We start from the raw sequence: 13,950 nt of genomic DNA, 5'->3' as shown, positions 1-13,950 counted from the left end.
GATAAGCAGTTCAGGAAGGCTCTACCTTCCTACTACTTCAGACAATGGGGAAAGGAAGAGGGCAACATGCAGCTGGGAGTTTAGGATAAAAAGAGAAGGCTGCACCATCCATAACCAAGAAAGAAAACCCAGTGGGGACGTGTGGCCCAGTGGACTCTCTCCTTTTTTAATCAAATAAAGTTGCAGGACTCCTCTGCCTCCTTTATGGACAATGGCTTGTCAGAGCGTGATTTTCCGCACATGTTTACCAGATATATTTTAAAATATTAACCCTTGAAGACTTTAACTTTCAGAAAAGAAACTGAAAGAGTTCTGCAGTTAATCAAGCAACAGTCTGAACATTAAGAAGTGCTTAATCTACAGCTACTAGCACCTTATCATGACAATTCAGTACTGGGTTTCAGAAATGGCCAATTCTTGGAAAAAACCCAAAACCAACCAGTGCAAGAAAAGGGTCCAGGTATTGGGTGAAGCAGCCTTAACAAAGCTTGAGCAAAGAGCACATGGCTAGGGGTGTGATGCCAGAATGAACAGTGACACCCATCTGCACCAAGAAAACATGGTCCACCAACCAGAAAGACTAGGAACACTTAAAAGTTGCTCTGAAAGACTGCATGGCAAGAGTCATTTAGTCATCCAATCCTTCAGAAAAGATTTTGCCACATCACCAGAAGAAAAATCAAATTATGAGCACTGACAGCTTTTCCACAAGATACAGATTTCCTCCCCACTCCAAACACCCAAATCCAAAACTGCTATGATGCTTGGTGCTTTAATTTGTTAAATACCTTACAGGTTGGCATGACATATCTGGTGGAAGCACTATTACCTGCTCACTTTGTCAAGCTGCAGCATTATGGCCCATAGAGGGAACAAAGAGTCCTCCTCTAACTCCTTGAGGCAAAACTATCAAATATAGACCCACTTTCTCATTTATTTAGAAGTGCTCTTGCCCTTAGCAAACACACAGTTTACACTTTAAATTTTAAAATACTTGAGGTGTCTTCTACAATTATGCTACTAGGGAGACTCACAAATTTCATTTCTTCTAATTGGAACGAGGGTTTAGAGAAGACTAACACTTGAGATCAAAGAACCAGACAGACTGTTATTTCCACTACCTACAGTGAACAGTAACGGATTCCACCTAATGGAAGGGACTTTTTCCTCTAATCCCCTCAGCAGCAGAAGTACTTGGTAGATTGACACTTACCCCTGCCAGTTCTTGTTGAATAGGAGCAAGCTGGGCTTCAGAAGCAGGACTCAGGGTAGCACTGACTGAGGCCACAGCAGGAGCAGGGTGCTCAGAGTCGCACTCACCAGCTGGTTCTGTGTGACCCAGACCATGGTAGGGGGGCTCAACCTCTCCCTGGGGGTCCTCGCCTGAATCCGACAAAGCTTTTTGCTCTGCAGGGGACTGTGAGCAGAAAAGACAACGTCCCTTCAATGCAAGGCTGCAACATGAGATTGGTCGTCCTAGTGAGAGGATCTATTTGTTTAATTTTCACTGTTTTCAGAGTACGCAGAAGGAGCTGCTTGTACCTGACAGACCAATTAAAATACATAGAAACTCTGTAACAGAACGTGCTGACAGAATTAGTTCCTATCCTTGAGAAAAGCTTTAGCTGGAACAAATGCACTCTTTTGAAAGTTACCAAAATCATGTGTCCCCAGCAAAGAGGATTTGCCAGCTACAGGCTTGTTGGGGTTTAACCCCTCCCCTCTCTCAAGGACTAAAGGACAGTTGATAGCTTTTACCTTCAGATTCAGATATGAAAATTTGACAATTGCTCTAAAGTGTCCTTCACTGCCTCTTCAGCCCACTTTTGAGAGAGGTGAGGTTGGTTATAAAATTCCCACAGAAATTAATTATTTTAACATTCACACAAGACACAGGATCCTTTTGTATTTACATGATGGTGAATTATCTGAATAGCAACACCAATGTTTCTTTCATAAATTAGCAAGTTTCAATCTATTTCAAAGAGGGAGGTGACTGGATAACTACTGCACCCTAATGGGATTTGGTATTTGCTGAACTTCTGCCCCAGACTTTTCATTCCTTCACATCATTTAATGCAGCACATCCCTACCTGTACAACAAAAGTTAGCATTATCATATTCTGTACTCATTTGAAGAACGAAAAAGTTATTAAAAGGCTTTGAGCACAAACAACTGTATTGTGATTAAGGACTGAATTATAGTCTATGGATAACATGCAGGCCAAGGATGTGCACTTGCAATCTGTGGGCTGAGCTTCCCTGCATCTTACGGTGAAGTATCTGAAGAATTAAGCAGTAAGGAAAAGATGGCACTCAAAAGGATAAAACCTCGGTTTGCTCCCAGAAAACACTTGGTAGAACGAAGAGACTAAAAATGCCCATCATTGCCGAGCTCTGTGCAAGAAAGTAAGCAAAAGCCTGAAAAATAAACAGCAGCACTTAAGACCCAAGTTCTTCAAGTAACACTTGCCCTGTTATGGTAACAAAAGCCAGTGATACATGAAATTTTATTATGCAAGAAATTACTATAATTAAGGCTCAAAATAGTAAAAATATATTTATGGGGATATTACTATGGATACCAGGTAAAAGTTCAGGGTGCTGGGGTTTTGCACAGTCAAAGTTATCTAACATTTTAATATTTAGTTGTTAATAACAGACCCAAACACTAACTTAAAAACCCCACAGAAAGAAGAGTGCAAGAAACATTTTTTCACCAAATATTTAATAAAATCTAGCAGTCTAGCCACCTATCCTTACCTTTTCTTCTGGGGAGAACAGCAGGAAAAGGCTACCTGGAGCTGGCCACAGCACTTACAATATATGTAAAAAAAAGAGCCTTACCACAAATTTACACTGACTTCTAGGTATAGTTTAGAAAATTGCTCATAATGAAGAAGAGGCAAGAACATGCAATGCACACTTGTGCTAAGCACTTAAAATTGGAAATTACAAAATATTTTGCAAGTAATTGATATCGCCACAGTTTAGAATATCCTAAAGTAGGCTAAGTAAACATCCAACGGATTTGAATAACTCCTGTAATACTTGAAATACTTACTGTCAAGCATTTTAAAAAGTGGAAATAAGTATGAATCTGACTGTCAAGCATTTTAAAAAGTAGAAATAAGTATAAATCTGACTTCTATCCTAAGCAAGACCGGAATATCTTCAAGACCCACAAAAGAAACAAACAAAAATAACTATTGTAAATCACCACTTCTATAAAGAAAAATCTGAATCCAAGATAAGAATTTCATGGCCAATGTATAAATACATTTAAAAAATAAAATTATATTAGAAAAAGTATATCAATCAAAAACTACTGTAAGTTTCAGAATTTTGTGAATTGTATATGGTTTAAGTCATGGAAGACAAGACCAACAAAGGACTCAAGGATTTATTTATCAAACCAGAACGGCTTCAGGCAGGTGTTTGTACAGCTGCTTTTTTGCTCTCAAAAAAGCATATCCAAAGGAAACCCTGAACTCTTAAAATTAATTTTAATCCTTAGTCATGCATACTATTGAAAGTGTTTCCTAGTCTCTTAGTTTCATGAATTCTGATCTAAGCTCTTTTGGGAAGTTCGCTGGAGCTGGTGAATAGGTGACTCTCTTCCTTTTTGCTGGAATATTTTGTCTGAGAAATGTGTCCCTCCTTGAGCCACTTCTCTCTAGAGAAAACATTCCCTTATAAATACAGTTCTAGGGAGACCTTGACAGAAACCTGTTCCTGCCTCTTAAACACTACTGCAAAGATCAAGGGAGAGCTGAATATTAGGAAGCCACCTACACAAATTCACCTTGCTCAGCCAGATCAAACAAATGCTATTTTTTATAACTAAAAATAACACACCCAGACTAAATACATCTATTTGGAGATTTGGCTTCCTCTGTATTGCAGAAAATAAAGAGAGACATGAAGGAATAATTAAAAGCTAAAGCTAAGATTCACATGATACTACAGTCACCAAATATAGGCAAGGAAATAATATTATTTTTCAATAAAGACTGCAACAAGCATTCTTGGACCAGCTTTTCCTCTCAATTCTAAGTTGAGTTATTTGCAACCCCTTTCCTCATTTCCCTCACTCTAGCACCTCTATCCAATGGCCTAAAAAGACAACTCTCAGTATATCTTTTCACATTTTTTACCTGCTTAGAGTCAAGGGCAACTCTTGCCTATATGCCTAACAGCCCTTATGAGCCTCTTCATATTCCTCCAAGCTTTTTCTGCACAACTGTCTCTCCAAGTACCTTCATGACTGTTCTTTTAAGTACAGCAATATATTCACAATTATGACCTCTTAAGCACAAATTTTAACTCCTTAAGTATACTACGGGCTTAAAATACAGTTCCACTGGGTATCCATACTAACAATGCTGAAACGGACTGGGAAAGGGAATGCTCCGCCCCTCCGTACACAAATTACTTCATTCACAGTTCTCTCTCTGCCACTATCCTAAACCTGTAAGTCATGGCCACAGTATGAAGAATCTTTTCTAGTCATCTGCCTCCCCAAACCACCAAAATCCAAGCATTTCCAAATAACACTGCATCAAAGCAGGACTTCAACTAACCCCTACTTTACATATCTTAAAAAAAAAAAAAAAACAGAAACAACAACAAAACAAAACAAAAAAAACCCCCTCATGATTTTGCTCTCCAGGCTACCTGGGAATGCCATCTTCCAATCACCTACATCACTTTTACAACTCTATACTTAGTTTTAAAACTCCATAGTTAAGACCATGATGACATCTAGAACAATTTAACAACATAACCCCTTATTCATTCCAGAAGCTTTGCATTTAGGACCCCCAGTTACCCGTTAAACTCTTTGTACCACTTTGGTATGGAACATGACCCAAGTATCACATAACTTACCTTCTTTCAGAGTCAATCTTAAAAGGCCAGCATTATCAATTCACATATGGAAAGCAGTACACTGATCAAAACTAGTTATACAACAAACTAGAAAAAAAGTGCTCTTTTCTATATTCTACCAATACCCCAAAACAGGCTGGTGGAGGGAAGAGGACAAGGTGCAAGCTACATCATCAACAATGGTGTTTTCAAGCGCAAAAGTTTTTTAAATCTGAGTGGAGAATCTACCTTTTCCTATACTTGTGACTAGGGAGGTCATAATGATCCTATGTGATGACAACCAGTAATTACCAGTTTACCAAGAATTCATACTAGCAGAACAAATGATACTACTTTAAAAACATTTTTGGACAAAGTGTTTCTTTACCCTACTACTGATTAAATTTGTTTGAGCTAATATACTTGCTTAAAAATGTGTCAATCCAAAACGACAGCATAATTTCACCTCAGAAATGCATGGTAAAAGCTAACTTCAGAAAATTACTTAAAGTAACCTATGGCCAGAAACTTATCATGAAATGATTTTATGGCAAAAGCTAAAATCAGTTTCAGAGCAGAAACATCAGTGTCTAATATTAAAACACAGATATAAGTTGTATCCATCAATTTAAATATTTAATTCAGAAAGTGCTATGAAAAGCACAGCTTAGCTCATGAAGAAGTTATTTGGAGTAACAGAAATACTCCATGCCTAACATAGTGAGGTTCAGACTTCGTACTGCTTTCAGATCTCAGCAGCTTGAGCTTTAAGCTGATGCAATTTTCCAACTGGTGGCAGCCCTAGGAACTCTGCTTGTCAGAAACACAATTAGCAGTGCTACTATTCAGATATTTGCAAGATTATATTTCACACTTTGTAAAAATAGTTCTCAAACAGTTAAGGAGACACAAAAATCATTAAAATGCAGACTCACTCATATTTAGTAACTACAAACTTGACATCCACCATTAATTGACATCTAAATTGAAAACCAGGACAGACTAATCCTATCGTTTCACAGAATTCACAGAATTACCAGGTTGGAAGAGACCTTCAAGATCGAGTCCAACCCATGCCCTAACACCTCAACTAAACCATGGCATCGAGTACCACATCCACTCTTTTTTTAAACACATCCAGGAATGGTCACTCCACCACCTCCCTGGGCAGACCATTCCAGAACTTTATCACTCTTTCTGTAAAAAACCTTTTCCTAATATCCAACCTGTATTTCCCTTGGCGCAGCTTGAGACTGTGTCCTCTGGTTCTGTCAGTCGCTGCCTGGTGAAAGAGACCAACCCCCACCTGACTACAACCTCCTTTTGGAAGCTGTAGAGAGTGATAAGGTCACCTCTGAGTCTCCTTTTCTCCAGGCTAAACAACCCCATCTCCCTCAGTCGTTCCTCAAAGGGCTTGTGTTCCAAGCCCCTCACCAGCCTCATTGCCCTTCTCTGGACATGCTCAAGTGTCTTTAACTGCAAAAGAAAATTCAAACCTCCTTATGTAAAGTAACATTAAGGGGCAGCATTATGAACACTGTGCATTTTTTGTCCCCTCTAAATAAAGATGTCAAATTGCAAGGTCTGATGTTTTATTCAAGTGTATACATCCTTAGCTGGAAGATGAAGTTAAAAAATTAGTTTCCAGACTAGCATGAATTTTGTCCTAGAACATCCTGAATATTTCCCAATTTCCAGTGGAGAAAAAGATCATAAAACCATAGAATTGTTCAGGTTGGAAAACTTCTCCAAGATCAGAGTTGAGCCATTCCGTCAGCACTACCAAGTGTACCAGTAGCCCACATCCCCAAGTGCCACATCCACACAGCTTTTAATTCCCTGTAGGGATAGGGACTCCACCACTGTCCTGGGCAGCTACGACAGGGCTGAACAGCCCTTTCAGTGAAGAAATTCCTAATATCCAACCTAAAACACCCCAGCGCAACTCGAGGTCATTTGCTACTGCCCTGTCCCTTGTTCCCTGCTAGCAGAGCCTGACCCCACCTGGCTCCATCCCCCTCTGAGTGAGTTGTACAGAGCAAGGTCTCCCCTGAGCCTCCTTTTCTCCAGGCTGAGGTTCCCCCAGCTGCTCCTTATGAGCCTTGTGCTCCAGACCTTTCCCCAGCTCTGTTCCCTTCTCTGGACATGCTCCAGCCCTTCAGTGACTTTCTTGGCGTGAAGGGCCAAAAACTGACCCCAGGATTTGAAATGCCTCAGTAGCGCCCAGTCACTGCCCTGGTCCTGCAGGCCACACTGTGGCTGGTACAGGCCAGGTGCCATTGGCCCTCTTGGCCACCTGGGCACACCTGGGCTCATGTTCAGCCACTGTTGACCAGGACCACCAGGTCCTTCTCCGCCAGGCAGTTTTCCAGCCACTCTGCTCCAAGCCTCAAGTGTTCCATGGTGTTGGTATGACCCAAATGTCAGACACCTTCCAAGCACAAACTTAAGTCAGAGTTTCTAGAAAAAGAACATTGTTTAACTTAATAGTAGACACTAATGTTAGTTCCAGAAAAATCAGTAAGACCACTGAATTATATCAACCCAGCTGTAATATTGAGAGGATCTGTAGATGCTGCAATGAAATAATTCTGCTCAGGACATCCAGGTTCATGTGGAAAAATAGTAGACAAACATATAAACAACCATCACAGACAGTTAACTGAATACACAATGCAGTGCTTTTTCTTCCCCTCAGCTTATTGTCAGACTGCTGTGTCAGCACTAAAAAGCCTCCACTAACACTTTTGTTTACAGAAAAAAGTGACTTGACTAGACAGACATTTTGCTAAATTAAAATTATAATTTACATTGAGAAATTACATATTCAAGTAGTGTGCTGTTTGACAACTATTTTGAAGTTACTTTTGCATTTTCTTCAAAACATTGCTCAAGGAAAAACTCCTCTGTTTACAGGATTTCCCTGAAACTTGAAGGAGGGTAGTCTTTTGTGGTAGGCAATGCACTTAACCAAGCACCTTTTATAGAAACAGTAATGGAGTTTACCCTTCTTGGGAACACTTAGCTATTAAGTCTTTCTGAAAATACAGTGAAAGATCTCAACCAGTATGTAACCTGATGCACTTTTCCTTACTTAAGTTGATTAAAACTGGCCTGAATGCTAGGTTCTGACATATACAGCATAGTATATATGCTGTTACTTTGGGCTCACAGCATCATGTTCTGACTATACTACTACTGTATCTATACTACAAAAAACAACTACTTGGCACAAGCAACAAGCTCTTAATTCAATCAAACTGCAAGAAGCACAGCACTGATACTTCTACAAGTCCTTCTCTGAAGTGTCAAATACACCACAATAAAAGCTACTAAAATTATTAACCACTCCCACTTCCCCTTTAAAAATCCTACATCTCCACACAACACACAGTTTAGCATAAGCATTTATTTCTGTTACTACTCTGAAAATTGGCATCTAACTGACAGATGCTACCACTAGACTCTCTGATCTGTTTCAAGGAACAGGCCCTATTCCCCACCCAAGCCAGACTTATTCCATGCCCAAAGCAACAGTGGCTAGCCCCAACGACAACACCACTACCACTTGGCATTTAAATAAATGTATAACTTATCTCTAACTGCCGTGCCTTAAAGATGCTCAGGAACCCACAGACTCTCTATGCAACAAAGCCAGACTTTCTGTCTGTGCCAAGGCAGAGGCTGCCCTGAATACAGCTATTTGCTCAGCACCACCTCAGCATCCTCAGAGACAGCTAGGCAGATTAAAACCACAGATGTCCCTCCCTAGATCATCTCTGCTAGCCCCAAAACACATTATCCCTTTAATGAATATATTTTTACAAATATCTTATTGAGACCTATCAGAGTGCAACAGAACTGTCTCACAGCCCAGTGCAGGAACTTGCACAGCTTAATGCGGAAGGCACGCAGTATGGAGGCAGCTGAAGGGGTGCAGAAGCAAAGGTGCATCAGGAAGGAACTTGAGAAAACCAGAACTGCTATCTTGGCATGTAAGGACCAGGCCAGGCAAAAAGGACACAGGACCATGTCACTCTGCCTGGATTGCACACTGCTATGATCAGCATCAGCGTATAGGACAGCTGCAGAGAACACTTACCATGATACAACTCATAAGGGATTTCAGAACAGTCTAAGCAACAGTGGGTGACTGAGAGTTGTTTCCTAAAAGGAAACATGATCAAAATTGGTAGTGCAAACACTACCACTCCCTTCATTCCACAGTATATGTAAACAGTCACTGTAAAAAATGTAATTAAAAGAATGTCTTGAAAGTACTTACTCTCTAGCAGATTTAATTTGATTAGCTAATATTAGGAGGACAGCAGACTTAAATCCTTCCCAAGCTGAGAAACTATTTCCAGCTCCTGCTGACGAATATGCTTACTGAACCTGTGAGAAAGCTTGAGTCTGGTACTTGTTCTAAACTAAAGAAAAGCTATCAACTGAAAAATGACTCAGTATTTCAATTCAAACATTTCTGACTCCACAGACAACAAACCAATCCAGTGATCCAACAGAAAGTATATCACATACTTCTCTTGGTTCCCATCATCTTCAACAGAAACAAGAGTAACCTTGATTTTTTTTCCCACATAAATCTTACTAGCTTTTACTATTAACCAAACAGAATTAAATACTATATTGAGATGAGGGAACAGAACTACCATTTCCCAAGGTAACTAGACACTTCACAGCATACAAACCAAAGATATGAGAGACATTTAAGTACACTGAGGTAAAAAGCAATAATCTGGACCAGTTTTCTTTGCTTTATTTTAACCCTATTATTGGAAAAACAAATTTTGTAGCTTTGTCATGCTGAGTGTGTCAGCACTCCTCTGACACATGTTCAAGATACACCTTCACTATACTTCTACTTCCACATTGGTCCATCTTCTGTCTGAAGAGCTACCTGTATTGTGAAACCATCATATATCTTCCCACTTTTAACCCTTCAGTACCTGCTTGCCCTATCCCCATTAATGGTATTAATGCTCTATTAGCCACCTTCAGCTTCACAACAATACAGAGGGCTGATCACCATGGAAGGAAGGAGTCAGGGCTAAGAACAAAACCAAAAAAAGTACCAATATCTCCTTACCTTCTGTGCTTTATCCTTCTGAAATACAAAGACAGGTGGGGCAATAGCAGGTTTTTCTGTAAAAAAGAGAAATAATTTGAGTTTTTTCCAACCGCATTCATATTGACTATTATGAAAATGTTATGTTCTATGATGCTTTTAGCAACAATGAATCCCTAAGCCAGTTAAATCTCAGTTGCACATATTGTTTCTACCAGTTCCTGGTAATAGATGTTTATACGGACTTGATCTTCAAAAGTAAAAAAGAGGGTTTTAAGGCGAACAACAAAACTATTGTCTAAAAGCCATTTCTGTTTCCCCTCCAGATCACTTACAAGCTAGTACTTGTACCATACTTTAGTACATCAGAAGGAAAAGACCCTTTGCTGCAGCAGTTCACTAGCTGAACAGATTCTTTTCCTTCCCCACTGACATGCATTAATGAACTGGAAGTTTGTTGTACACACCCACGTACCCCTTTCTTAAAGGTGCCCTAACACTGACATTTGATTACACCTATATTTCATTATCATTGAAAACTTCAGAAAGATCCTAAATCAATATTTGCAGGTCTAAAATTCAAACCGGATATATTACATATTACAGAGGAACCAGTCTTTTCTGCATAATTTAAGAACACATACGCTTCCATCTTAAAGCTCTGAATCAAATATTAGCAGGATGCTGTTTTCTAAATAAGCACATCAGCATCTAGTCTACAAGAGTAGAATTAATGTATATAATGAACATATATTTCAATTGTCCTTTGAGATTTCACAACTACTTCAGAATAAAAATATACATACACAGGGAAAGTGTGTGTGATAAAGCAGAGGTGAGAATTCCTGAGAGTTCAACAAACTGATGCATCTTGTCTATGACTTATATTTTAAGAGAAGCTGCACACACACTACGCAGTCAGCAGCCCTCCTGTATGTTTGTATATAAAGATGAGTACAATATTTCAGTCTCTCAGTCTGGGAATGGGATTTACGGAGAGCTAAATTTGCAAAGAAATTAAATTTAAAAATTCCACCTTTGCAATTATCCAGTCTTATAAACAAGTCTAGACATCTAATAAAATTTAAAAATTTAAAACTTTCAGAGCTTGAAAGGCTAGCATAAAAGAAAAAGAAAATATAAAGCTATCAAGAACTACCTTGCACAAAGAAAAAAAGAACAGTATCACAAAATCTTGCAGGATCGGTGAAGTACTTGGATCACCATATAAGGAAAAAGGGATGAAACTGTCAATTTGGGAATTGCTATATTAGATCAGTTTGGCTGAAAAAGTGGAACTTTAGTTGGCATACACAAAATTATGAAAATTATTACCAGAACTGTGCATTTAATTGTGAGGGTAGAAGAGCCTCTTTCTATTTTTTTCTATGGATCTAACTCAAAGGCATAACCCAGCAAAACCAAAAAAACTGCAAGACTGATCTAGCAAGACTGGCATAATTTGTTCTATAAAAGGTAAAATTAACCAAGAAACTAAGCTACTTATGACACCATCTTGCCTGATCTCTTTTTCCCTTTATTTTTTAAGTTCATCTATCCACCAAATACTGCTGAATCTTAAAAATGTTTATTAACAAGAGCAATGTGCAGACAATCCCTTTCAGAAGTGAAAACAATATAGACTCTTATATGTAATACCTGTCCCAAAACCCAGAGTGTGCTGAAACAAGCCAGGGATCCATTTTCATTCCCTAGGCCTCAGTATAACCTGCCTGTGGGAGGCTTCACTGAGGAAATGGCCAACCTTTTAAATCTTGAGTTCAAAGTGACAGTTATTTCTTAATACCATGTGGTATACTTGTCTTAGGCTGGAAATGGGGGTGTGTTTCTATTCCTATCTGTTAGAAGTGGGGCAGTTATCTTCTGTTAATTGGGCAGTTTTCTTTCTCTTCTCCACAAGTAATCCTCCCTCTGGGGAGATATCTTCTGTTAATGGGCCATTGAGTCTCCCTGCATGACTGATAAAATTACATCATCCCATTGTGAGGTGTGCCGCCCAGAGCGAGCAGCCAAGCATTCCTACCTGGATATAATCAGAGATTTGGAAGACCATAGTCAGCCTTTTCCACTGGATTCCCAGAGGAAGACCAGGCCCATCTACACCACCACTGGATCTTCTGAGGAAAACTACACCTTTCTACAGGTATAGTTTCACTGCTTCAACAGAACATACCTGTCACTACAGGAGGACTCCACTGCTACCAAAACCCTGACCCACAGGGTTTCAGGTTGTATCCTGACTCTGTCAGCGTTGTTTTGTATTACTGCATTGTTTCTTTTCTTTTATTTTTTAAAATTTTCTTTCCTAATAAAGACCTGTTATTCCTGCTCCCATATTTTTGCCTGAGAGCTCCTTAATTTCAAATTTATAACTCTGCAGAGGGAGAGGGTTTACAGTTTCTATTTCAGAGGAGGCTCCTTCCTTCCTTAGCTGACACCAGTCTTTTCAGACCAAGACAATACTTCAGTGCTCATTAGTGCTACTGCTACAGCAGCATGCCCTCTGCCAAACCAACCAATAGGGAGATCTACCAGAATGTGGGACTTGATTGTCATGCACACCTTACAAGAGACTCCTGCACTAAATTCCACAAATACCAAGGAGAACTAAACAAAATCTACATCCCTCTAGTGCATAACAGAGGATTGAAGAAATGAGAGAGAGAAAAACAAAGAAAAACAGATCCAACAACAATGCAGAGAAAAGCATGGGACAGCCGGCAAAAGATGGAATAAGTAGCCAGAGAAACTGATGCAAAGTAACACAAAATACAAAATGGAGTCCAGTGATTGAAAACTAAGCACTCAGGAAAAAAGAAGACAGATGTCAGAAACAGCAGAAAGCTCACATGAAATAAACTGATCAAAGAACAAAGAACAAAAGAGAGTGAAAAACCTCCAACTACTTGAGACTGTGTCCAGCTATGACAAATGAGAACGGCAAAAGGATCTAATCAAGCAAACTATGGCCAGGCCTGTCAGTCAACCCGAAAAAGGGAACACTGGTGCAACATCTGATAGTCTTTGTCCACTGAAGGAATACAGTTATCCAGTATTCAAGGTCCAAGAATCTCACTACTGCTCTTGCTGACTGAGAGACCAACTGACAGGGTCAGGAGCGATGATGAAACAACAGGCACCCACAGCTAACAACTGTCCCAGTGCTTACTCAGAGAACAGACACAGGGAAGACTTGTTCATTTGTGTCCTTTCTGAAGTCTGCAGCAATATCACAGTGCTGAAAACATCTCCCTAAGTCCAGCCCAAGGCAAGAAGGGATTACTAGACTGCTTAATCTGACCACCTTCAATAAATACTGCCTATTTTTCTAAGCCTTACTTAAATTTTGGGTCAACATTCTCATTGAAGGCATCAAAAGCAAAGTAATACTGCCCTCAATCATCCATTTCTGCACTTGGTAAAAAAATTCTACAGTCAAATTTCCCACTCAAATGCCCAGCTCCAGATTTTGGTTCCTATTTCTAGTTATGTTTTTGTCACCATATTTTACGAAAATCCCTTTGCCAGGATTTTTTCTCTTGAGAAGCTGAGAAGCCTCAGAGGAAAAGAAAAACAATAATTATCTGCTGCTGTGGAATGCAATGGGTGCATCTTTGACCAGTCCATGTGAGTTGTTTCTACTTGATGACCAATCATTGGTCCAGCTGTGTCAACTCTCTGAGAGTCACAAGCTTTTGTTATTCATTCCTTTCTATTCCTTGCCAGCCTTCTGTCTGTATCATTTCTTCTATTCTTTTAGTATAGCATTTTTAATATAATACATATCATAATATAATAAATCAGCCTTCTGAAAAAAAGGAGTCAAGATTCTCATCTCTTCCCTCGTCCTGGGGACCCCTCGAGCCACATGTTTTCAAATGCATTTACATAGAGCTCTCTAGCATTTAATGTTTTTCGTACAAAAGCACACATATCGTGTTTCCATCAACTGAACTCTCATACCAGGTTTTATG

At 39.5% G+C, this 13,950-nt stretch overlaps 1 protein-coding gene across 2 annotated transcripts in view; it reads right to left on the bottom strand.

The window, feature by feature from the left end:
* The window catches only part of RANBP3 (RAN binding protein 3), a 68,595-nt gene that overhangs the window by 42,215 nt on the left and 12,430 nt on the right, over window positions 1–13,950 (bottom strand). Inside the window, exons 2-3 of one of the 2 annotated variants that reach the window (XM_038163539.1) lie at window positions 9,977–10,032; window positions 1,214–1,417 (exon numbers count right to left, since the gene is read on the bottom strand). In XM_038163539.1, coding sequence (XP_038019467.1) covers window positions 1,214–1,417; window positions 9,977–10,032 — 260 coding nt within the window. The remainder of the gene's footprint in view (window positions 1–1,213; window positions 1,418–9,976; window positions 10,033–13,950) is intronic. The other variant, XM_038163540.1, reaches the window with a different exon arrangement.

Source organism: Motacilla alba, chromosome 28, assembly GCF_015832195.1.
Source record: "Motacilla alba alba isolate MOTALB_02 chromosome 28, Motacilla_alba_V1.0_pri, whole genome shotgun sequence".
In the NCBI taxonomy this organism is placed as follows: domain Eukaryota; kingdom Metazoa; phylum Chordata; class Aves; order Passeriformes; family Motacillidae; genus Motacilla; species Motacilla alba.
This window is presented reverse-complemented; position numbering and strand designations above follow the sequence as displayed.